Source organism: Argiope bruennichi, chromosome 8, assembly GCF_947563725.1.
Source record: "Argiope bruennichi chromosome 8, qqArgBrue1.1, whole genome shotgun sequence".
Classification (NCBI taxonomy): Eukaryota; Metazoa; Arthropoda; class Arachnida; order Araneae; family Araneidae; genus Argiope; species Argiope bruennichi.
In genome coordinates this window covers 10,126,278-10,153,950 of record NC_079158.1, presented here as the reverse complement: position 1 = coordinate 10,153,950, position 27,673 = coordinate 10,126,278, and the positions used below count along the sequence as shown (strand labels likewise).

Sequence of the window (27,673 nt, the reverse complement as noted above, 5' to 3'; positions counted from 1 at the left end):
ATTCATCTTTAAGCAACCTAATTCTAGATGTTGATTGGTGCAACTCTTATGTGAATCTCAGTGAGAAAAAAGGAATTAAATATTTGATACAGAATTCAGCTATATAATAAAATTTTGCATTTGATTTTAATTTGAGTATTTGTGCACTCTAATTAAAATTCTCTCTAGTTATATCTTCTTCCAGTTTCTTCTTCTCTAGTAACATCTTAAAACATTTTAAGTAAATGCAATTGTGATAGACCCTTTGGATGTAAAATATTTCAATACCATGTCCTCAGAAGTGGCATTTATTTTCACTCCATCATTTCTATTTGTCTTGGTAGAAATCTGGTCAGAAAGAAGTTTGTTTGATAAAAAAGGTAACCAATAAGGACAAATTTTCTTGGAGACAGATTAAATTATTTCTTTCAATTGATTTTTTCCCCCAAATGCATTAAAGTGAAAAATTTTAAAGAAATTGAATATCTTTTTTTAAATATGACTTTTAAAAGTTAAATTCTCATATCGATTTTTTAGTAAGATTGAATTATAACAAATAAAATTATAATAAATAGTTATAATTTTATATTTTTAAAAATTAAAAATATTTTTTAAAATATCTCTAGCAATAATGAAATTCTTTCAGATATAATCTTTTAACAAGTGAAGTATTTTTCAGCTTAAAGTGCCTTTTAAAGTGAATAAATGAAATTCTGACCTTTAATTAGTGATAAAGTTTAAAAACTGTTTATCTAATTCATCTCTCCCTTGAAATGTTTCATTTATCTTTATTGCATTTTACAGAAAGAAGACTGAAATAAAATTAATATTGAGCCTGTTTTTATGAAATTGAATTTTTATACTAGTAAAAAATACTTTCTTTCAAGTATTTCTAGAGTTTTTAGTGATTAGGAGACAAAATTATAATTTAGAAATAGTTCTTCATTTGAAAGATATGTACTTTAGGCCAAAAATATGCATATTGACATAAAAGGCATTCCTTTCTTTTTCTCTTCATATTCAATTCCACTATTAAATTATGTCCAAACTATTTTGTGTGTGTTAGAGATAAGAAAGTTACAATACGACTTAAAGTATACGTGCTTTTCAGGTACGGACATTTTTCTGGAATCAACAGAAAGGTACAATTGAAATATCAGCCTCAAGGAAGACCGAGAAGATCCAGCAGTGATGAAGGTGGATACTTTTATTTGTGTTTTTAAACTTTTTTTAGTTTTTAAAGTATTTGAAATTGTTTTTTTTTTTTTTTTTAAATAATTTCTGATTCGGTAGTGTTTAATATTTAGTAGAATAAATAGGTTGAATGTATCAAATCATTATGTTGAGTATAGTTTCAATTGATTGTGTCATGAGTAATTTGAAGTTCTTTTTGTTAAACAAAAATTAACCAGAGTTCTAACCAGTTTCTAAAATATTATGTGTATTATGAAAAAAACCTTTAATTTAAATCGTCATTAAATTGATTTCTTCTTTAATAATTTTTTAATGCTTTGTGTAAAAATATCTATGATTTTTGTCAGATTTTCATCAAATTCATTTGCGAAAAATTTCATTCATTTACTCAATAAAGTAATTGTTGTAAATATTTTCGATTTTATCAGTAAGTATGATTTTAATAAAAAAAAATAAAATTTCACAATTGTCAAATTTATTTTGTTATATCTTGCTCTCAAAACCAAAACGGGAAAACTGACAAGTGAATTAATTTTCTTCCACACTGCCTTTAATCACAAAATTGTTTTAATTTTCTTTCTTTAGTTTAGTTTTATTAACGTCAAAATTCAAAGCAACAGAGGCTGTTTTGGAATGAATCTTATAAAACTGAACCACTGTTTGATGGTAAGATGTTACTTATAATGCCATCTCCATCGTCAAACTTTCATAACACATCAAAGAGAGGACATTTCAGCCACATCAGGTACTGGGCCCACATGCAAGATTGATCTTTAGTGAATTGTGTCTGGAAACCTCCTGCCTTATTTCAAAATTATCAATATCATTATTTTATAAAAATGCACCATTTTAGATCAACCCTGTGGATGTCTTGAAGAAGATACACTGATTAATTCCTAGAATTTCTCCAAGACTGATTGCCCTTAAATAAGCTTCATAATTTGGTCATATTTGATATCGCAGAAGATTAGAACCATTCTTTTTTATTTAAAATTTATTTATTTATTAAAGAATATTTTACTGAATATGATTCATAGGGATCAAAGGCTGTATAAAATCTATAATTTTTCAGAAGTATATTAATTGACAGATGCAAAATAAAATATTATTGTATATATTAGTTTAAGCTTTTTTTCAGTTGAAAGAATATAGATATTCTGAATAGTTTAAAAATCCTTTATTTAAATTTATATCAATACACTATTTAGGAGCAATTTATATTAATACACCAAGTAATAAATTGAGTCATCAGCTTCAATTCTGTTAACACTTTTGATATCTTGAAATAAAATTTAATTCCTTTAAAAAGCTAGTAAGAACTTAGAAATTCAGTGTTTCTCTAAAGGCCAATTTTATGTTATTAATTGCAAGCTTTCTTTATGTATATACATATATATTGTTTACTAAGTTTGGGACTAAAAATGTCGTTTATCTAAAATCTTTAAATTTGTAGTTAAATAATTACATTTGAGTGCCTATAAACTTCTTTAGGGTATGAATGTGAAATTATACTACATGTTTTGCTTTTTGTTTGCCTACATGTGCATAAATGTAGGCACAAATTCAGTGGTTTCTCAATTATGAATGAAATACTGAACAGTGAAAAGTAATTGAGATAAAATAAATTAATCCTTTTAAATCCACCAACATTTTTTTATTATTATTTCCAGACACTCCTCGTGAACCCTCCCTTGTGCTCATCTTGAAGTGGGGAGGCGAGTTGACACCTGCAGGACGAGTTCAAGCTGAAGAACTGGGTCGGGTCTTCCGATGTATGTACCCTGGTGGGCAAGGTAGGCACCCGTAACTGCTTGGCACTTGATTCCTTCTTTCTCAGTAGAAATAACAAGGCTTGCTTTTAACATAGGTGCATTAAAAAATTCTTGTGGATGGTGGCATTTGGGAATATCTCAGATAAGTGTTATACTGTACTTAAAAAAAAAGTAGGGTTGTGGATTAGTTAACTCTGAGTTACATCAATTTATGTTTTCAATATATATTGAGCATAGTTTAATGTTTTTACATATTTATTAGCAGACAAAAGTACATTATGTTTAATGAGAAGCCTAAACAAGAATGTTTTACTTCAGCAGTAAAACTTTTCTTTACTTTTGCTTCAAATTCAAAATTGTTTAATAACTGATAAAGTGACCCTTTATAGTGAAAAAAATAAACCATTATTAATCAAATGTAATAAAAAGCTCAAAAATAGACAGAAAAATTATTATGGCTTTGTGGAACGTAGAGTGTGACTTTTTTGTTTTTAAAATTCAGAACTTCTGAGATAGCACTGAAATAATACATGTGGCTTGTAACTTTTGTGTGAGCAAGGCTCATCAACGTCCATTTTTTTTAATATTAATGTAACTGTTTTGAAAATTACTAACCTTTTAATGAGATTTGTTTTTTATCATAAATATCTGAAAATATTGTTAATTCCAATTAAATTTTTACAATAGATTAACTTTAGATATTTTTGAAAGATATTACATTTTAGAACCTTTTAGGAACAAAATATTCAATGTTCTAAAATATTGAAAACACATTTTTACTTACAAATTATGAAATATTGTGAAGCATTCCTGAAAGAAAAAAAGAATATCACTTCTGTTTAATTATTTTGTTAGCATTAACTTTAGCACCAAGTAACATTAAAATAATTCTTTACATTTTTAAAGAAAAAGAATCAAGAAAATATTAAATATATTTGAGTTTTCTGAAATACTAAAAATCAGTTTAAAATTAACTTATTTTCTATGCTATATCCAGCAACTCTTTTTTTCTGATAGAAATTGGGTGGTTATTCTATTATAACTGGCAAGAGCGCTGTCCACGTTTCCTCATATACTACACACATCACTCACACACACACACACATATATATATATATATATATACAAGGAAAACACAGAGTATTTCTTTTTCTGAGTTGAGTGGCAGTCTTGATACTTACATAACCAGTTACATATAAAATAAAATTTTCTGATTTTTGAAAATTTGATTTGTAATAAATTTTTCAATTATCATATTTGTTTTTTTTTAAGCGAATCAAAATGAAAATGCAAGGTTTTCATCATAAAACTTTGGTTTCAGTAAAATTATCAAATTTATGTGCATATGTGTCTAAAATACTGGAAATTTTCAAAATGACTTTACATTACAAATTACTTTGAAAAAAATTCATTTAGAAGATTAAAAATGAGACAAAAAGAATAAAATATAAAACTATATAAAATTTGATAATTCTTTCTTTTTTTAGATTAATTTAAAACTTTTCAATTCTTTTAAATGGGTTTCATTTGATTACTCATAAATTTAGAAAGTTTTTGTCTTTAGGAGGGAAAATTGCAGATTCTTAACTTTAAAAAGAATTTCCTGCCTTTCCCTTTCTATTTCATTTGATTGGCTTTTAGTAGTTTTTTTATTTAATTGCATGGAACATGCATTTGCATATATTAAAGAAATTTTGATGTTTTTTTTCATAAATTATTCAGAATATATGTGTTATTTTTAACAACTCTTTCTTTTTTTATATATATTTTGAATTCTTTTTTGTTTATAAATTTCAGATTTTTGGTTCTGTTTTGCTTCTTTTGATGGCTTATGAGTCTTTGTGTTCTTTTATTGCTAATACAGAGAGACATGCATTTGTTTAGATGTAGTTATTATAAAGTTAGAGGCTTTGAAAAATATTTTAATTTCAGGCATGAAAGTGCAAAGGCCAGCAGAAACTCATTTCAGTAGAATTATTCACATTGTTCTTCCATTTCCTTCTTTCTGAAATTGTGAACATTTCTTAGCAAGCTCGTAATTGCATGCAGAAGATATTTAGTGATTATTTTCTTAAATGTGTAGTCTTTCCATCTTACATTTTCATAGTAGATAAAATATTAAGCGTATATTTTTTAAAAGCTATTAATGAAATTAATTGACTGCTGAATATTTATCAGTTTATGAAAAAGCTTTTGCTTCTCTAGTTTAACTTTCCACTAATACCTCCTTTTCAAAGAAGAATCAGGAAGAAGGAAACAATCAATTGGCTACTTCCTTATTTTCAGGGTTCTCATTGCTATTTATTTCCTTAAGGAAGTTATTCTTGATAATACCTTCATTCCATTTTCAATTAAGTTGTATTATTGAGTAATTCCAGAGGTTAGCCCTGATTTCAAATAGCTATAAATTCCTTGTGAATTGTGATAAGAAAACAATGACCTGAAATATACTGAATACACTGAAGTTTGAAGATGAAAAAGATTTTTGTATACAGCTATCCTTGACCATTTAAGAAAAATTCAAACCATAATCTATTTTAGACATTGTGAAGCATATTTGTGCCTGTGGCTGCCTGTCCATTCTTTGTGTTAACTTTTTTACATTATTGCTGGCTTGTGCAATGTATATACAGAATCGAGAGCCATTAAGAAAATTAATTTTAATATGTAAAATGTGCAAATTTTCTAGTAGTATGCCAAAGATTCTGTCTTAACATCTCATTGGTTTTTATCATTGAATGAATTGTCCATGTGATAATCTTCACAGTGAGAAAGGTTTTCTGCTTGGATGTTGTTTGTGGGGTCGCATTGAGCATTATTGTTATCTTCAGTATTGTGCTTAAATTTTATCTTTATATTAATATTTACAAAGAAGTTATAGCCGTTATAATCAGGGTATATCATAAAAATTTAATTTTATAGGGGTTTTTTTCGCAGTGATGCAGTTTGGTTGAAATTCTACTCAGACTGAAAATTCTATATAAAAAATTTGAGTATTTTGGATAATTTAACCTTTTTTTAATAGAATTCAGAATTAATAAAAATAGGAGAAGAAAATTCCAAATGCAAAAATGGGATGTGAGAACCCTGTTTTGAATTTTATTTCAAGTAGCCTTATAAGCTTTTTTTCTTCAATCTGATTGCCAAGCATTTATGAAGTCCTTCCTCCATTTATATTTTTAATAATATAAAAATGTTTGTTTATGTTTATACCATTGTATACCAACTCAGTGGTCCCTAGATAGCACATCATTTTGTTGGATTTTAGATATTTCACAGGACAAAAATATAATCTCTTCTACATCATGCATTAATCGCAGTATTTTATCAACTAAGCTGTAACAATGTTGGTTCAAAAGTAAATTTTATTTTTCTTTTAATGTAAAATGTATAGCTTAAATTATTTCTTTGCTAAGAATCATTTCAGACTAAACAGAACTGTGCAGAATTGAAATACATTTTGGTCAGATGTATTAACTTATCAGAATCTATAAACGATATTAATCTTATGTAGTAGAAATATAAGGAGCTATTCATTTTTAATAAAAAAATCATAATCCAATTTGAATTTTAATTGTAGTGCCTTAAATTTTACAAGGCAATTAAACTTCATTGGAGGTGATATAAAAATAGTCAGATTAATAGATTCAAGTGCTCGACATTCTTTAAGCATTCATTATTTAAAAAACACATATTTTTCTAATTAAACAGCATATTTAAAATGTCTAAAATTCAAAATTTAAATGATATTTAAATATTCTGTATCCGAACCTTAATCTTGTAAATAAAGTTTTCAATGATGATAAATTTGAAAAAAATAAAAATGCATCTAAAATATTTCATTAATAAGAATTTTTAAATAGTTCTTAATAGTAGATGAAATATTTTAATAATTTTTAAAATGCTTGAATAAGTTAATTTTTTCCCACTTTATAGCATTTGGAGCTATTTCTATTCAGGAACTTTAATTTTTAGATGATTATACAAAACAAAATATTTTGCTAAAGAAGCTATTTAAAATAAATAATATCTTGAGCTTTATTTTCAAGTTAGAAAACTTGAAAATGAATAATAACTTCTTTAGAAATTAATGGTGAAATGTTAACTTTGAATTTCTTTGTATTGCATAAGGTTTTAAAAATAAACCCAGAAAGTGATGTGCATTAAAGGGACTTCTATTTGTTGTTTATGTTTATATGATTCCTTTTATGTGTCTCCTTTGTGTATGTATCTAGAGTTTGTGTGCCTGAATTGTGGAAGTTTTCTTTTGATCCATGCATGAAGATCAAAGGTAAAATGTGGAAAGAAAATTGACCAGTAGAAGTCTTATTTTGTTTAAATTTTATATTTTTGACAAATTTTAATTGTGAAAATAAACACCTTCAATTTAAGATTTTTGAACTGTAATTAATGAAATATAGAACAATCTTTCTGCAAGTAGCAAAATTTAGTAGTTTTTATTTAACATTTTAGAAAAAAAAATATCTATTTATAAAAATATATTTGAAAACTTATCAACAAAACATCAGTTTATAAATATTATTTGAGGTGAAGTGAAAATAATTAGGAATTAATTTTAGTTAAACAACTAGGAACATATAGATTTATAGTTTGGTTAATCAGTTTATTTTTTTCATGCATTTAACAATTAATTTGTAATAAACTTTACATTTTAGTTATATTTATTTGTTTTTAAAGATGATTTTTTTTTTTTTACATTAATAATCCTATGACTGATAATATAAACATGGAAGAAAAAGTTTAAGAAAAATATTATTGGAAAACCTTATATGAATTAGCAGTAATGTTTTTGAAAATAAATTTAATTAGGAAATTGAAATATTGCATTAGCAAATTAAAGACTTCACTATCCAAGCTTAGATTATGTATGTTAAAGGAGAAGTATTTATTGGTTTTATTTAACTGAATTGGAAATGATAAAATGTTATATTTTTTTCAATTTGTTCATATTAATCTCTGTAATGTTCACCTTTTTAGCTAAATATGCATATCCTTAAAGCAGAAGTCAGCAAATATTTTTTTTTTATAATGAGCCATTTTACTATTATATTTACTGAAATGATAATTATGAAGGCCCAACTTAGTAATCTGAATTTGGAATATATGTTTGTTATTTTCGTTGTTTTATAAATGAATTTATTTTTGTCTGCTTAAAGTTTACAAATAAAATATACTATCATTCATTAATTTGATTTTAATCACCCGTAATAACAGTCATAGTTCTAAAATATAATTGTTAAAGATTTCAAACATTCTTTCTTATTATTTAATTTTCTCTCATCAAGCAGTAATCTAAGATTTCAAATGCTTTATTATATATTTAACTTGTGTGGATTATAAAATTTTAAAAAACTAATATATAGTTTCTAATGAAATTTCTATCGCTGAATTTCTGTCATATTCCGTGAATGTTTCATTATTTCCATTTTCAAGCAAGATGCATAATGCTGAATACAGTATACAAAATCTCTTGTAGGGCCATTCTATGTCAATTCAATACTCACCATCTCAGAATTGCATGAAACTTGGTACATATATATTATTAATATAGACTTGGAAAAATATAAAATTTTATTGAGATATGTGAAGTCGTTTTTGAATTATATATCTTAAAGCTCTCAGAAATGGGGTTAAAAACAATAAATAGTAATTATAAAAGCTTTCCTAATTGAATTAGAGATCTGTGATAGGTGATATTTTACAGCCTTTTTCATACTCTTTGCTATTATATGCAACATTGTATATGTTCAGGTAAGAAAAAATTTCTTAAAATATAATTCAAAATTTTAATTTAGACACAGCCTCTTCGAAAGCTTTTGAATCCAAAGAAAAGCTTTACACTAATATTTTAGATGTAAATATGGAAATTAATGCATGGTACTGTTCTTTGAAGGACAATGTTTGATCAAAGCAGTGCATCAAAAAATACTCTGATGCAGCATAATCTTCTTGATTTGAATATGAAACGTCTATGTTGAGACTATTTTAATCGCCCATTCAAAAAATTGTAGTGATGTTTGAATTTGGTTTTCATAATAACTTTACTAACTGACATGAGCTACCAGTCCATTACTCTATCACAAGTCTCATTTTCACCTTCACGTAAAAAATACTGAAATCCTTTCATTTTACCGATTGAGTTACTGCCTGTTGATTACAATTTTCATTACAAACTGCTAAAACTCTATTTAAAGTATTAAAAATTAATTAAATTTAATAATTAATGAATTAATATTTGAAAAAACTGTATTAACATCAAGTGTCATCCACTAAAAGTTTTAAAAAATATATTTGAACTTAAGTGGATGAATAAAAAGTATTTTATTAACGATTGAAAATTGGAACAAGATATATAAATATATATAGGGTGAGTGTGAGCTAATAGTAGAAATTGAAAAGGGCCACTCTCCTTCCACTTTAAAATCTTTTTGATAAAAGCAGATGTTTAAGAAATTTTGTTTTTAATTTTGTGTTGACAGCTGATCCATCTGAAACCTATGATATTTTTTTATAAGATTTCAGATTTGACTTTCAAAAAAGATATGTTTCTTTTGAACTGCAACACAGCAACTGTATTGTTCTCTAGGAATCAGAAATAATTACTTAACTGAAATGTTGAACTTTGTTTTCCTCTTTGAAATATATAACCAAAGAATAGATTCTGACCTACTGGCTTGCCCAGTGGTCAACCAGTAGGTCTGACCTCTGTGCTTCATCTTATGTTGTAATTTTCAAAAAATCTTAGATAACAACAAACTTAGATATATTTTACTTTAAATGTGCTATAATGCTTACATATCAATCTGCTATTTTCCACTATTTCATTAAAACTATTTATTATATACATCATGATTAGAATTATTATTAGTTTAATGAATTTAATATTTAAATTTCATTAAAATCCTTATTTTATAAAAAGGAGAGCTAGTTTTCATTTTTTAACAATAAAACCATTATTATCCGAAATTTGCGTTTTTCCCTTTATAGTAATTCATACTATTCTTAGAATTAATTAGAAAATTTTTAAATATATACTTTTTGAAAAAATTTAATTTAATTTTCAGAAGTTTATTTGAACCTATATGATGTTGCATATCAGAGGGAAGAACATATAAGAAGCTGCCAAATGTCTCCTACCTCTAGCTTCTGACCAAATTAAGAAAGCTTTTATAACTATTTAAAAGAATGCTGTTTTTTGTTTTAGCACCGTTTCTGAGAAATTTAGAACTCTATAATTCATTAACGACTTAACATATCTAAGTAAAATTTCGTATTTTCCTTAGTCTATATCAATAGTACATATGTTCTAAATTTCAAGAAACTCTGAGTTGATAAGGATAAAAAAAAATTTTTTTTCTGCCTTATTAAATTGACATGGAATGACTCTATAGTGTTTGAATCTATAAATTCGAAAAATTTTGTGCTAAATAATCATAAAAAAACCCACTGATGCTGCTTAAATATTGATTACTGTGATAAGTGCAATCTCAATTCTTCAAACAGCATCAGAACCAAGTTAACTTATTACTTTAAATATCATAGTGCATACTGATTTTTGTGCAATAGAGCATTATTGCAGTTGCATTAATTAAGTCACTTAGTCACAGGATAGAGTACAAAAATGTATTTGCATAATAAGTTCTCAACACTTTTAAAATTACTTGCACTCATTCATCTATTCTTTCTTTTATTTTGCTTAATTCTTCAGTAAACGCACTTATTTTTGGAATTTTAACACGCTATCGAAGCTATTTTGATCTCAAATTGTTTGACAGTTATTTCTTAATTTATTGATTCTTCTTTTAGAACAATAAAAAGTTGCCAAACAACAAAAAATTGCAAAAATAGAAATTCAATTTTTAACAAGTTGTCTTTAATCTGTCTTTTTATTTGTTCTCTGTGCTCATTCTTTCTTTTCCCATTCTTATAAAAAATTTTATTTATAGAATAAATCATTTCTTCTGTTTAAAAACATTATCTAAAGTAAAATTCTTGCTTAAATAATCGTGTTTAATCTATCACGCTCAGAGACAGGCTGACATAATGCCAAAAATGTATTTTTCAGATCCACAGAGCTCTAAACTGTGAGATTCGTCGAAATCTTGAATTGGAATGTTTTACAATACTTTATCTCTGCATACTTCATACATCAGAAAGCAAAAATATCTCCATTATTAAAATATACATGTTTTGCATGATCTCTTTCTTCGAAATCGTAATGAAGGTACAGGGTGTGACGATGCAATTTTTGGTAAATTCCTGTAAATAAAGGAAAACGATCCGTGGTTTTAGGTTAAAGAATATAGCATCAATAGAAAGACTATAATTAGTGCCAAATGTGTTTCTATCTTTAATTTTAAGATGAGTTCCATTTCAATGCAGGTGAGTACGCTGGTACCCAAGGCCTTGGCCTGTTGCGTCTCCACAGTACATATCGTCATGACCTCAAGATTTATGCCTCAGATGAAGGGAGAGTTCAAATGACGGCTGCTGCCTTTGCAAAAGTAATATATTTTTGATACTAATAAGAATGTTTCAAAGATATTTCTAATAAACTATCAGACCTCCACTTTCATCTTATACCATGCATGAAATATCGTGCGGTTTATGATGAAGAGAACTGAGTATGTATTTGGATCCATTAACCTTAATTTGGTAGAAATTGTAATGCCAAATTTCATTCATTTCGCATGTTGGCTTTTTTAAATACTCATGAAGAGTCAGATCGACTGATTTGGCCCTCATTTTGAAACGTTCTATTTATAATATTGTAAGCTAACTTTCTCGTTCATTTCATGTTTTTTTTATATTGGTGAGATGGCACACGCTCATTGACAGTATTGTTTAAAAAAATCAGCATTATTCAGAAACTGGTACTTTAATAATTAATGTATTACTTATTGTAATTAGTTTGACATGCAAAAGATTGTATATGACTTGCAGAAATTTTCCTGCAATACTAGAAATTTTCCTGCAATACTTTCCCATGTGCTAGGTGTGCGGGTTGAGGTTCGAACTCGCAACGTTAGGGTTCATAGCCGAGTAACATAACCACTAGACAAAAGAGTACTCTCTTCTCCGGAAGTTGTTATCTGGCTTATAATATTACCACCACAACAGTCCCCCACCAGTGAGTCGGTAGAGTTTATCGCGCCAGGCGTTATGGCGAGCGACGAACGTTGATACCGCGCCAAGTGTTATGGCGAGCGACGGCGAGTGTGTGTGAGTGGTTGCTGCCGGTAGATGGAGCCACGACAGCAGAATGAAGGATGCGGTTGTTCAGAACCAGGGTCACCAATGTGCGGGTTGAGGTTCGAACTCGCAACGTTAGGGTTCATAGCCGAGTAACATAACCACTAGACAAAAGAGTACTCTCTTCTCCGGAAGTTGTTATCTGGCTTATAATATTACCACCACACTAGGATTAAAGTTATATCAAGTGATACTTAAGGCTCCAAAAATCTTTGACCAGCAGAAGTTTGACAACTTGTGCAACTCATTGACAACCTATATTTGATCATGTCTTTGACCCCTGTAGTTTTGGGGGAATTAGACATAACAACAAAATTGACCTAGAGGATGCTTGGATTTCACCTTGATAAATAAATATAAATGGAAACATTTTGAGGAAAATATCCTTTACATTTATATAGTATATACAATTTTATCCAAGCCTAACAGGGTAATATCAGGAGAAAATGATGTATACTCTATGTCTATACTATATTATATTGTTACGACTTTCCTGCGATGTGCTTAGAGTAAATTCAATAAGCAGAATCCTTTTAAAAAAAAATAAATAAAGCTATTTATTTAACGAAGACTACAAGAATAACACTGCGCATTCAATAGCTCAGTCACCAGCCTACAGCTTGCTTGCTGTCTAAGGCTCCAATACCACTCCTAATCTTTCGTGCTTGTTTTTATATGCTCTCTGCCGGAAGTGACGTCACTAACAGGAAGTTATGTCATATTAGAAAAATCCAGAACCTTGGAGAGAATTCAAGAAATCAGGATCCCTCTAGAAAATTCTCTCTGTCGCCAAGGTTTCCAACTTCCGTCGCCAAACTTGGCGAAATGTCGCCAAATCTGGCGACAAAAATTAGTTGCCTAAAACATCGCCAATGAGCCAATATCTCGCCAATTTGGCGACTTGCTATTGAAATACAATGGGATACATATAACATTCATTATCATAAGACAAATTACACCAATCCACAGAATTCGTAACATTGCCCCCCTCTCAAGGACTGCACGTCCCGGGCAGTACAATCCTTGAATAGGTAAAAATTATTTACAAGTATATACAATGGTCGACAGTACACAGTTACATACAAGCATATAAGTGGCTCTTTTGATCAGCTAGTTTCGTCCCTAGAGTTACAAAAATAAGGGGCCAGCCGATCACAATGCACTACCCTAGGCCTTGAGTTCTTAGATTTTTGGATACGAATCACAACGTCATTTAGTCTTTTTAGGACTGTATATGGACCGTCCCAATTTGTCTGTAACTTTGGAGAAAGTCCTTTTCGTCGAATCGGGTTCCAAAACCAAACCTTGTCACCTTCGTGAAATTCATGTCCTGTAGCTCTCGTGTCGTACCTGGTCTTCATCTTTTCCGTTGCGATGTCGATCCGATTACGGGCGAACTCGTGCACACTTTCTAAACGTTCCTGTAGTTCATGGACATATTCTTCAGGAGAAGAAGGCACATCAGGAGGGCGCCCAAACAGGAGATCACAGGGCAGACGGAGTTCACGACCGAAGAGCATCTGGGAGGGAGTGAATCCAGTGGTTTCATGGACGGCACTTCGATAGGCAAGCAGGAACATAGGAAGCTTCCGATCCCAGTCTTGTTGATTCATGGAAACGTGGATAGAGAGATGGTTTAAGATCGTTCTATTAAATCTCTCAACCATGCCGTCTGACTGGGGATGTAAGGGGGTAGTTTGTGTCTTATCAATCTTAAGAAGGACACAAAGTGCCTTGAATACAGCAGAAGTGAAATTTCTGCCTTGATCAGAGTGCATCTGAAGGGGCGTCCCATAGCGAGAAATCCAGTTCTGCAGTAATACTTCGGCAACTGTTGTAGCTTCTTGATCAGCGATCGGGTAAGCCTCGGGCCACTTGGTAAAATAATCCTTGACAACTAAGATGTATTTGTAGCCATCATTTGAACGTGGGAGAGGCCCTAAGATGTCCAACGCGATTCTTTCAAATGGTGCCCCTACATTATAGCGCCGTAATTTTCTACGGCATCGTGTTTTGGGTCCTTTTCGGGCCCCACATGCATCGCAGGACTTGCACCATCTTTCTACGTCATCTCTTACTTTGCTCCAGAAAAACCGCTCCCGAACCTTTTGGATGGTCTTCAATATTCCAAAATGACCTCCGGTTGGACTACTGTGTAATTGTTCCAACACTTCCGGTATTCTTGATCGTGGGAGTACTAATTGCCATTTTGATGTTTTGCCATCCTCAGACTCCCATTTTCTGTATAATACACCATTACGAATATGGAGTGAATCCCAGAGAGCCCAATAGCGTTTGCTATCCGGACGATAGCTGGAGATATCTTGCCAACTGGGTCTAGTGCTAGATGTTTCAAGAAGTTCCAAGATAGGTTTTATGTCGGGATCCGTAAGTTGAGCTTCTCTGACTTCTTTATCGCTCCAACGGTCTATTTGTGTCGATACCGAATCCTTTATTTGACGAATGACAGGTGTTATCATGTCATATTTCTTCTCGACTGTAGTGCAGTAAGAACAAGCATTCGAGCATGGTCTTCTTGATAAGGCGTCAGCATTACCATGAAGGGACCCCTTGCGATGTTTGATCTCGAAATCGTACTCTTCAAGTTTCTGAATCCATCTAGCTATCTGGCCTTCGGTGTTCTTAAAATTTAAAAGCCATGTCAGGGACGCATGATCCGTTCGGAGCAGAAACTTCCGACCGTAAAGATAACTATGAAAGTTCTCAACAGCTTTTACAATGGCCAGTAATTCTTTTCTGGTGACGCAGTAATTTCTTTCAGGCTTTGAAAGACACTTGCTCCAGTATGCGATGACATGTTCTTGGCCGTTAATTTCTTGGGATAAAACTGCTCCGACACTTTCATGGCTTGCGTCCGTGTCAAGAATGAATTGCTTTTCGGGATCCGGATAAACTAGAATGGGAGACGATGTTAGAGCCGCCTTCAAGCTATTAAATGCTTCCTCGCATTCGTCTGTCCACAAGAACTTCTGTTTGTTTTCAGTCAGCCTGTGGAGAGGTCTCGCGATTGAAGAAAATCCTTTAACAAATCTTCTGTAATATGTGCACAGACCGAGAAAACTTCTAAGCTCATGCACATTTTTAGGGCGCCTCCAGTCTTTTACAGCTGACACTTTCTGTGGATCAGTTCTAACACCATCAGCAGAAATTATGTGACCCAGATAATTCACCTCGTGACGGAATAAGTTGCATTTGGAGGGGTTTAGCTTCAATTTGGCCTCTTTCAATTTTTCAAATACTCTCCTTAGGTTGCTGAGGTGTTCCTCGAAACTTTTCCCTACAATGATGATGTCGTCTAAATAAACAAGGCAAGCTTCAGGAGTGAGTCCGTTCAACACTGTCTCCATGAGGCGTTCGAAGGTAGCTGGTGCATTACAGAGACCAAACGGCATGACCTTAAACTGCCAAAGTCCTTGTCCTCCTGTCGTGAATGCTGTCTTTTCACGGTCTTCAGGATGTATCTCTATTTGCCAATAGCCGCTTTTCAAATCCAAGGTAGAGAACCACTTGTTTCCGCTAAGAATGTCTAACGTGTCATCGATTCGTGGAAGTGGATAACTGTCCTTTTTTGTGACATCATTGAGCCGTCGATAGTCTACACAAAATCTCGTAGATCCATCTTTCTTTCGGGCTAACACGATGGGAGAAGCCCAGGGACTCGACGAAGGCTCGATGACATCTCGTTCCTGCATGTCCCTTAGTAGATCTTTAACTTCTGTTGTCTTAGCAATTGGTAGTCTTCGGGGATTCTGTTTAATAGGAGAGTGATTCCCAGTTTCAATTCGATGTTGAGCCAATTTTGTTCTCCCGAGGTCACCGGATGTACAGGAAAACAGTTCCTCGTATTCGTCAATAAGCATCCATGCTACACTTTTCTGTTCCTCATTCAATTCAGTGGGCTTCAACAGATTCAGTTCGAGTTCTTTAGAAGGCTTTTTCGACATGATTTCGGGATGTTTCTGTATACAGGTGACTGGAGCACATGTTGCTAATACGTCGCCTTTCCTGATTGTTTTAGGATTACCAGTTAGATTAACAACTCTGACTGGTACAGTTTCCTTCGAAAGATCTACCAGTGTGGAAGCAACCAATACACCTTTTGGAAAATTTTCAGAGTCCGGAAATTCAGTTAGACCATGTCGAAAGTTTTGACTTTTCTCAGCGGCCCCTCTTACAAGCATCTCAATTCGAGCTGGAATAGTAATATCACTTTTACAAGTTATTCGATGACACGGTTCTCTTTCAACAGCTCCTAACTGGAATAACGCTACATCTTCCGAATTTGAGCGTAGCACATTATTCTCAAAGTCAATTACAAAATTATGTTTTGTTAAGAAGTCCAAACCGAGTATAAAAATGTCGGTGATTTTGGCTACAAACACGGTATGGCCATATAACACATTTCCAAACTTAATTGTTATATGCATCTTGCCAATAATGGGGATTTTATCCCCTTTCACGGTCTGAAGGGTAACGCAGGGCGGTGTCCGAAGAATTTTTACGCCAAGTTGTTGTGCTAAATCTTGGCGCAAAATGGTGACATTGGCCCCTGTGTCAACGACCATTCGACACGGAAATCCATTTACATTCGCTTCAATAAACAGTCCATTCTCGCTGCTTGATGAAATTTGTAACACTTCAAAATGGGGCTTTTCATTCTCTGGCAACCTCCGCCCCGCGAGACCGCCACTACCTAGTTTTCCTGAGTATTATTCCTCGACAGGCTCCTAGGCCGTTGATCTTGGCGAGCCTGGCATTGCCTTTGGAGATGGCCTTCTGCTCCACATTTCCAGCAACGGGCGTTGTTTCTTTTAAATTTGCCTGTCTCCTCTCCAGACCTCTGCTTCATCCCCCGGAACTCCTCTAACAGTTGTGTCATAACTTTAAGTAAAGGATCCTCATCTCGTTTCACCTCCGCACCTCTGATAAAGTGACGATCCCTTCTCGATGCTTGTTGTGCCGCTTCAAACTTGATCGCGTAGACTAAAGCGGACTTCAGATCCTTAGTTTCCGCCATTCGTAGTGCCTTTTGTATTTCTACGTCTCTGACGCCATCGACGAAATACTGCACAGCTAAAGTCTCTCTTACTTCAGTAGGACAATCGGAGAAGGCGAGGTGGGACAGCTTTTCAATGTCCGTTGCGAGCTCTTGAAGGGTTTCGTTGGGTTTTTGTTGGCGAGTCTTTAACTGAAGTCGGCTATAATCCTTCAGGCATTTCTCGCCGAAACGCAACTCTAGGGCACTTGAAAGAGCATCAAAATTTAACTGTTCATTATCGGGAATGGTCCTCAGTATATCTGCAGCTTCGGCTCGGAGAGAAGAAGCCAATTGGCGAGCTTTGGTAATTGGATCCCAGCCATTAGCTTCTGCGACAATGGCGAACTGCGTCTTATACACCTGCTAAGATGTTTGTCCGTCATACGGCAGTAATTTCATACAGGGTCTGTTGACAACAGGCATATATAGAGCATTTTGAGATTGATTTGCAGCAGCCAATCCAAATTCTTGAGGAGTTTCATAGGACTCTCTTGATTCTTCAGTAACTTGAACTTCCATTTCTTGCTTCAATTTCTCAAATTTCTTTTCCATTTCTTCTAATCTTCCTTCAAATTCCTCTACTTTAGCATTGGCTACCTTCACGGCGTTATTAATTTCCTTCATCTCAGATTTCATTTCTGCTTGTCCTGCTTTCATTTCGACTTGTCCTGCTTTCATTTCTGTTTTCATTTCAACTTGTCCAGCTTTCATTTCTGTCATGAATGACAAAAGTTGCGTTAATTTGTCTTCCAATGCGGATTCTTCCTTCTGCTTTTCTTCCGCAGCTTTCTTACTCTGCTCATTCGTTTCACCAACGTTGTCGGATATACCACCACAACTTTGCTCTCTTTCAAGAGCTTCTCGAAGACGTTCGATCAAGTCATCTTTCAGTCCTGATGTGGGCAAATTCCTCGCCGACAGTTCGTCTTTCAATGCGGCCACAGTGAGTTTCGACAGAGATTCTCGATGAAGATCAGCCATTTTCCTTTATCTTCACTATTCGATCCCACTTCTGACGCCAATTTGTTACGACTTTCCTGCGATGTGCTTAGAGTAAATTCAATAAGCAGAATCCTTTTTAAAAAAATAAATAAATCTATTTATTTAACGAAGACTACAAGAATAACACTGCGCATTCAATAGCTCAGTCACCAGCCTACAGCTTGCTTGCTGTCTAAGGCTCCAATACCACTCCTAGCTTGATGGTTGGGTTGACGGGGCGCCTAGCCCCGGCAGGGGCTTATCCCCGGTAAGGAGAGACTTCACAGTGCTTTGCTGTCTATACTTTGCCGTGGCCGTCTTCGACGAAATTTGGAGATGACGAGTGTCAGGACTCATTGTAAAGGCTCCAATACCACTCCTAATCTTTCGTGCTTGTTTTTATATGCTCTCTGCCGGAAGTGACGTCACTAACAGGAAGTTATGTCATATTAGAAAAATCCAGAACCTTGGAGAGAATTCAAGAAATCAGGATCCCTCTAGAAAATTCTCTCTGTCGCCAAGGTTTCCAACTTCCGTCGCCAAACTTGGCGAAATGTCGCCAAATCTGGCGACAAAAATTAGTTGCCTAAAACATCGCCAATGAGCCAATATCTCGCCAATTTGGCGACTTGCTATTGAAATACAATGGGATACATATAACATTCATTATCATAAGACAAATTACACCAATCCACAGAATTCGTAACAATATATATATTTATCTTTATATGTATTTAATAAATAATTTAAAGACAGTTCTTGAAAATAGCCTTGGTATATGTTGCATGTGAATATATTTATTAAGTATAATATTCTATAGAATGAATATGTCACAAAGTTCTCAGGAAATAACAAAATATACAATTTCTTCATTAATTCTAAGAATCAATCAGGACTTGAAGTTGTCGTGTTCTTGGATTGTTCTAATGCAATGAAATACATTTTAATATCATTCTGGAATTACAATTTTGGAAAACACTTTAGAAAGAAACTAGCAGATTAGTTTATTTACATTGACTCCAATATAATTAAAAATGCAGTTATTATCATATATTTTAAAGAAAGTTTAATTATAAACCATCATATCTTCTTCATAAGAAAAAATGGTTTCATTGTGATTTTATTGATTTTTTTCAGCTTTTCTTAGTTTTTAAATATTGAATGTACTTCTTGAGTTTCCACCATTTTTTTCATTTGGGAATGAATTGCCTGTATTTGTTTTCTATTAGTATGATTGAAAAAATAAAATTGAGAAGCGATTGGATTGAATTGTTTTATTATTAAATTTGCTTATTTTATTGATTAATTTATAAAACGATTTTAATCATATAAAATTAAAAATCTTAGCTTTTTATAAGCATACAATTTTTTTTGAATTTAGAAATTCCAATAATCTTTGATTTTAGTATTAAATATTATTTAATTAATATTCTATGACCGAAGTTTAGCTACCTGTGATAAATTGGTTAATAAATAAACCAATGCTGCTTCAAAACAACCCTGGCTTTAGATGATAAGGTTCAGTTTGATTTAATTATGCTTTTTATATGCAGTTTGAAATAAATTTATATATATAGTTGAAAAAAAAATTAAATTTATTTTTTACTTATGTTTGTATTAAGTGATTCTATGACATTAATTTTTTTAATTTATAAATAAAATGAAAGACAATAAAAAAAATAGGGGAAACATTTTCAGACAATTTTTATGATAGACTTAAAATTAAAATAAAGAGGAATTCATCCTTTGTAAGCATTTATAAAAAAAGATTTTATTTTGTTATTAATTAATATTTAACAAAGTATTTGCAAACTGATTGTGAAATTCCTTGAATTTCTCCTTCCCCCCCTTTTTAAAGGGCCTTTTAGCATTAGAAGGAGAGCTGACACCCATCTTGGTACAAATGGTGAAGAGTGCAAACACCAATGGTCTTCTGGATAATGACTGTGATTCTAGCAATTATCAGAATATGTAAGCATTATTGTTTTCTTTACACTTAGGCGATTTTTCCACAGCCTTAAATTATTTTTATTCTTGCAATAAAATTTCTGTTTTAATGATTGCTGTCTGTTAATTGAAATTTTTAAAGACTGAGCAATTTTTTTTTTTTTTTTTTTTTTTTTTTTTGTCCATTTCTACTTACAGCTTCAGATATGTGTTTGCATATTATTAATACATTTTTGTTCATCAGTTGGCTGTTGAGTATAATCTTGGTTACTTCTCCTTGCATGTCTCATCAAGAATGAGAAAAAAAATTAAATTTTATTTTTAAAGAATAATAATATCTGTGTAACTTGGTTGTAATGAAAGATTATAATTATAATTTTGATTGTAGTAAAAATGCTTAAAGAGATGCCTTGTCAGATCTCACTAAGTAAATACTTAAATATTGATACTTTAATAATGTCATGGAATCAGAAAGTTCAGCATGATTTCAACTTAATTATGCACTAAATCGGCGTCTGTGACTTGATTGATGTTTGTATAGTTTTTTCACTGCTTTCTATTCACTTTAATTCCGTTGTTCCTTATCATTTCATAAAGAAAGATGTTTTTTCAATGTTAGTTTCAATAGCCATTTTCAATGGTAGTTTCAATAGCCATTTTCAATTATATTTCTTATCAGAGAATGCATGCTAAGATCACTCACTCCTGATCTTATTCTTCATAGTCACATATAGTGATCCAAACATTACAATCAATGTTATGTTTTAATCACGTTGTAATTATTGAATCCTTGTAAGCATGTCAATCAAAATGCTTATTTTCCCACTTAGTAAGGAGTGATTTTGCTATTAACTGATATAGTGAAGAAGAGTTTTTTTTTTTTTACCATCTAGTGAAATTTCAAAATTTATCAACATACAATTTATATTATTTTGATAGTTTTCTTTGCAATTTCAAGAAGTTTTGCAAGCTTGCTGGCTATACTTAGAACCAGGGCGAAAATAGTTAGCAAATCTTTAAAATATGGTCATCCTAAAAATTGCTGTCTTCAATCATATTCATTTTACAAATAAAAGATCATTTATAGGAATTTTTACCTCAAAGCATAAACACTTTCAATTCTTTAAAGGGTGAAACAACGACTTCATGAAACTTTGCAGATTGACCGAGAGTTTACTGAAGAAGATTTTGAAAAAGTAAGTGAAGTAGTGTTACTTTATTTTTATTGTTTTAATGAAATTTATCAGAACACTAGATAAATAGGTAATTAAAATGGCATTTATTTTTTTTAACAATAACACATATAAAATCAATTAAAATAGCTAGGAAAAAATTTTGTGGACATCATTGTTTTTTTTTTTTTTCAATTTAAAATGATAGTATTGGATAAAAGCAATAACTTTTAGTCCCCAAAATTTATCAATTAACCAATCTCATTTATGGAAGTATTCCCATGTATCTTATATTTTTCCACTTTAGTGATTATACCGAATCCAATTTTCCAAACATAATTCTTGTTCAATTCCTAACTGAACAAGAATCATGTGTGTCCTTACATAACTGGGCATGATGCCTATAAAAATGTTAATACTTCAAACAGCAGAACTGTTTGTACTTTTGTTCCTTTCTTCAAGATTGTCGCGTTATTAAAAGAAATGCCTTTGTTTGCTTCGCCCTATATTAATTTTATAAATATTGTTTTGATCAACATCATATCATTAGTTAGAGTTTTATTTTATACTATTTTCTTTTTACTAAGAATGAATAAAACGAAAATAAATGATAGACTAATAGCTGCCTATATTATGTTGCGTTTTTTTTCAATAAATACATATAAATTTCTAAAGTAATTATGCTAAGTTTTTCTATTCGTACTGCAACTGATGTAAGGAGGTGAATTGTTCATTCCCTGGAAATTATTTTTTCTTGTCTCTTGAAGATATAATTAACATAATTCTAAATTTTATCTGATTCTAATTTATTTCAATTAATTTGAAGTCAAAACTAAAAAGTGTGAAATTTATTTCTGCTATTTAAATATGTGCATATCTTGCATCCTCAGTGATCATAAATAAATAACAATTTTAAAAAATCCCTTATTGCTTTAAAAATATTCGAACATATCACCTAATTTTTTTATTATTATTATTTTTTGTATTAAGATTGGTTACTGCTTATGTATTAAATATGTATTATTTAAAAATGTTAACTATTAAGAAGTAGATTTTTACTGACATCTTTATATCAGAAATTGTCATTTTTTTCATACTGTTCTCATTTTCAGATGCAATTTTTGATAAATGATATTTTGGATAAATCTAATTTTTCTGTGCTTTGAATTAGCCAATTTACACTGCACCAAGAATTGATTTATGAACAGTATTAAATACTTTATACTTAGTATTATTTTCTGGAAAAAAATTTTTGCAGCTAAACCCTACAAAAGCACGATCAATCCACAATGCATTGCAGTTCATAAAGAACCCTGTCAGAGCGTGTGAGCATGTCCATGAACTCCTCCAGGAGATAAATCAGCTCATCAAAAGAAAGAAGGAAGATCCGAGACTCCAAGGTGAGATATTGAAAGGTTTATCTTCCTTTAATGAAGGACCTTATTAGTGAATACTTGTGAGAAAATCAGTCATTTCTCTTTAGGGCATATAAAAATTAATTGAAAATATATTTTAGATCACATTTAAACAAGCTTTAATAATCATCGGGATGAATAAGCCTGTTTATCACGATACATTCTTCTCATTTAATTGAACTTCCTAATTTGCTTCCAATACTGCCATCAGTTATTTCTACTTCACGGCAATCAAAAATAGTAATAAAATTTTCTAAAATTTAATAGTTTTAAAAATATTTTTTTATATGCCTTATTTAATGAAAGGTATGTATTTTCCTTATTTAATTATTTGCATAAAAAGGGGGGAAAAAAACTGCTTCTGCTATCTAATACTTTTTCTCTGGCATTTGACTTTTGCACACTGAAAAGATTGCATAAACTGTTAACTCAATTAACCGAGCCCATTTATGTATAAATTCATTAAAAATATAAATAGAATCATTTATTATCTTGTACCATCAAAGAATATTATATAATATTTTCAAAGCTTGCACTTTGGGAATCACTACCCTAAGTTCTAAAGAAAGAAAATTTCTGATCAATCATCTCATTGAAAGTGGCTACTGTAATGGATTTCATTGTTGTCCTTTGGATTTTGAACATACAGGGTGTCTCAAATACCTTGACCACGGCTTTTGTTCTTTAAATATTGGTCTTATATACTGTAAATTACAAAGTTGCATAAAAAAAGATGCAAAATGTAATGAAATCTATTAACATTTTCAGGGGAATAAACTTTAAAAAATACAAAATTTAAATTTTTATACTGACCGTGTAAAAAAAAAAAAAAAAAATTGCAGTGAGTAAAATGTGCCCCATCCTCTAATAAGGTAATGTACAAAATTTCAGAATTTTATCATGAAAATTCTCAAAGATATGTTGAAACAAAGTTGGAGAAGGATTAATCACAAATTAAAATGCAAATGTTTACAGCTTCAGTGCAGATGAAGCGAAGCAGGAATGCATCATAAGAAAATTAAATATGCTTCATATCTTTAGTTTTAAATACAAATTTTAAAATTTATGCTTCCTGAAAAATACTTTAAAATTTTATATCATGAATTACAGAATATAACTTAAAAATAGCACAGTCAGTGAACTTGTAAAAAATCGTATGTAATCTTTCCTTTAAGTTATTATTTTTACACATTTTTAATACTTTTGAACCAATAAATAGTAAAATTATTATTTATTTCTTCAATCATTACTTTCTTTGTTAATTTGTGTACGATCCCTAAAACACGAACATCCGACATGATTTTTTCTCTTTGCGAAATCATATTCAGGCATCGAAAAGTGGTTTAAGTTAAAAGTGGTATGTAGTCAGTGTTGTATTTTCCCCATTTATCTCAGTTTGTTTTCTATTTATTTTAGGCCATGAAAATACTTGTGCAGCTTACTTCCTATATTTTTAGAGTTTGCCGATATAGCAATTTTGTTTGCATATGTGGATTAAAATTTTCCAAAACTTATGCAAATTATATATATAACTATATGCTTATGAATAATTATAAGTTTTTAAATATAAGTGCATTTGCATTCTACGTCTGGAACATGTATACATCCTGTATATGTGTCTTCAATGAAATATTTCTCAGTCAAAGAGCATTTGTTTAGAACACTAACTTGCTGATACAGCTTGGAAAAAGAATTGATTTTCATTGATCAGTGAATTTCATACTTTTATTCTTCTCTAGCAGAAAGGTATTAATTTTAAAATTAAAATAATTTTTATTTGAAATAAAAAAAATATTTAATTTTATTTCTTATGCTCATGCTACAAATCATTCCTTTCAGTGCTTTCAGCACAATGGTGAATCGGACTCGGTTCAATTTAAATAAAACTTTCAATGCTGTTGAATAGTTTGATGAAAAAGAATAAAACCTCCCAGAAATTTTCACTTTAAATATTTTGTCATTCTTGAAACAGCAATCAATTTTAATGTGTATAATGTATAACTTTTCAGATGCTTTTATAGAGCCACAAAAATAAAAATACTATTACTGACGTCCAAATAATATCTGAACTTATACATTTAAATATGAAAATAAGCCCTTAGCAGAAAATGTTTGATATTGGCCAATGTAACCACAGTATATCAATCAAAATTTGTATTCTGACAACTTTTTTCATGTTAGAATCTTATCATGACGTCAAAAAAGGGTATTTCCCTAGGAAATTTTTAAGGTTATCCAATTTTAGATATATAAACAATCCCCTACGAGTATTTTAGACATAGCATGTTTTAGTATACAGTGCTAGCTTTAAAATAGTATTTTCAGTTTTCATGCGCAATAACTGACAGCAGAATAAAAATGAGTGCCTCTCACCCCTCCCCCATGACTGTACCTTGGTATGATGTATCTGAAAAATGCATAGTTCATTGACCTTAGGAATAATACTATTAATAAAGATTTACATAAAGATGATACCTATACTGGACCAAGAAACTACCATTCCTCCTTTGACTGTCTCTTTATTTCTGGGGAAAATTTCATCCTCTTGGCATACTGTTTGTCAATTTAATATTCTTTATGACTCTTATTATCACATTTAGTCAATATTAAATTATTTGTTGAATGACCTGATTGACCCATTTTATATTTACGGTGATTTCTTTCAATAGAAGCCCCTTTGTATCACGGTGAGACTTGGGATCTGATGCAGCGTCGTTGGTCCAAACTTGAGAAAGATTTCCAGATGAAGAATGGAAGATTTGACATTAGCAAGGTGCCTGACATTTATGACTGCATCAAGTATGACCTTCAGCACAATCACCATAGCCTTCAGTTTCCTCGTGCACAAGAGCTTTATGTTTATGCAAAAGCGCTAGCTGACATAGTGATACCACAGGTTAGTATTGGGCAATTAGTGTAAGTATTATTTATTTGATGGACTGCTTTATGAAATTATATTAATTGCTAAAAAATTAGTGTATTAATTCTACTGATTTTTCATGTCACTGGAGAGCATGTTGAAGTTTTTTCAAATGCAACACTTTTCATGTAGATGGAAGGAGGATTCATGACATCAAGTATGCAAAAAAATAAAAATGAAATAAAATAAAATATGATCACAGTATGTAAAAGTAGAAAAACAATATTTGATTACAATAGTTCCTTAGAATATTTATATGCTAATATCAAAGAATATAAACATATTTGTATTTAGATCCTTTATCTTAAGATTCTGTAAGTTATTCTTATTCCATAAACAAAAGATTTGTGGCATAGAATAGTGCAAAGATGCCTGGTTTGTGGCATAGAATATTGCAATCCTATTAATAATTTTGTGAAACAATAATTTCTTAAAACTTAATTTAACACATTAAACATTGAAACTACATTTTTAGATTGTTGGAAGAATTCTGCAAAATGTTAATAGAAATGTAATTCTTTTTTTAATGCATTGTTCAAATGCTGCGTTTGTGTTTTAATTTCTGTGTGTTTTAAAATTTATGTTGTAAAAATTTAAGCCTTTATCTTAAAATATTTTAGAAATAGTCTTTGAATTTTTATTGATTATTTGCACCTAAGTTTATCTACTAGAATTTTTCTAAAAGCAAAAAGTTAGAAAAATTTAATTTTCTCCAATAAGTAATAAGCAGTTTTAATATTTAACAGCTTTAATTTTTTTTCAAATTCAAGTAATTGATGCTGAAAATTTTTTATTGTCTCTCTAAAACATATAAAAAAGGAAATTTTGTTTGCTTCCTAGCCTAATAAAAGTTTTTATTCATTCATTTCAATTTTCAGAAATAATTTTAAAGAACGATTTTGAAAAATTCTCTAGATGTGTATAAAAATCTTGTTTTGATTCTCTGAAATTAATTTGCTATGAGTAAATTTTTTTTTTAATTTAACATTTGAAGATTTCTTATTGTGTTAGCCTGTTCATTTCTACTCTTTTAAAAATATGGTAGTAAATATCTTACTGTTTTGTGTGTATGTATATTTATATATCCTCATGAATTATATATTAATAACAAATATCATCAAATATAATTTTCAAAGAATTTTTGATTATTTTAAAATAAAAGCTGCTTTTCAGTGTCTTGATATTTAAGTTTTATATATCTGCATGCTTCCATCTTTTCCCATCAAATATGATTTCAAATAAAAGTCTTAAAGTATTTTATAATGTTGATATGTGAACTCGCTATACAATATTTTATTATTGTTATTTTCTTTGACGAAGCTACATTTGAATCAGTGCACATTATGCAGAGAATGACTTTTATTATGATTATTTGATATATTTTTGTGATTGTTATGGCTTATTATATTACTAACTAGATTTTTATACATTGTAGCTGGCCTAAAAAACTAAGGAAAAAAGATAAAATTCTTTAAAGTAAAATTTTATAAACACATTTTTCATGAATTTTATTTTTGTCCTGTAGACTAGGTTGGCAGCTCTGTGGAAAGTGTATAAACTTTTAGTCACTTGTCAATAAATAATCTTTTACTGAATTTTGGAAAAAAAAGATGTTATTTATTTTGATGTATGTACCTACTTTTAATGCTGTGATTATTTAGGCAATATTTTGAAGAACAATTGTTCTATTTGGCATTTCTTATAGAATTTTGTGCTGTCTCTATCATGTTTGACTATCATTTAAGTCCTATTATTGAAATTAAATTACCTAAATAAAAGTTAACATTCTTTCAGGAATATGGCATCAACCAACAAGAAAAACTGACCATTGGTCTGGGTATCTGCACTCCCTTGCTCAAGAAGATCCGGGCAGACCTCCACAGGAACATTGATCCTGAAGGAGATGAAACAGAGAATGTCAATAGACTCAACCCTATGTATGAGAGTTATTGCTTCTCTGT

At 30.7% G+C, this 27,673-nt stretch overlaps 1 protein-coding gene across 8 annotated transcripts in view; it reads left to right on the top strand.

Annotated features, from left to right (window-relative positions):
- Positions 1-27,673, top strand: part of LOC129981809 (inositol hexakisphosphate and diphosphoinositol-pentakisphosphate kinase-like) — a 141,452-nt gene that overhangs the window by 71,481 nt on the left and 42,298 nt on the right. For 6 of the 8 annotated variants that reach the window (XM_056092829.1, XM_056092828.1, XM_056092830.1 and 3 more), the window contains 8 exons: positions 1,091-1,176; positions 2,844-2,966; positions 11,349-11,470; positions 20,117-20,229; positions 21,335-21,401; positions 22,636-22,777; positions 25,462-25,688; positions 27,507-27,649. In XM_056092829.1, coding sequence (XP_055948804.1) covers positions 1,091-1,176; positions 2,844-2,966; positions 11,349-11,470; positions 20,117-20,229; positions 21,335-21,401; positions 22,636-22,777; positions 25,462-25,688; positions 27,507-27,649 — 1,023 coding nt within the window. The remainder of the gene's footprint in view (positions 1-1,090; positions 1,177-2,843; positions 2,967-11,348; positions 11,471-20,116; positions 20,230-21,334; positions 21,402-22,635; positions 22,778-25,461; positions 25,689-27,506; positions 27,650-27,673) is intronic. The other 2 variants (XM_056092832.1, XM_056092831.1) reach the window with 1 other exon arrangement.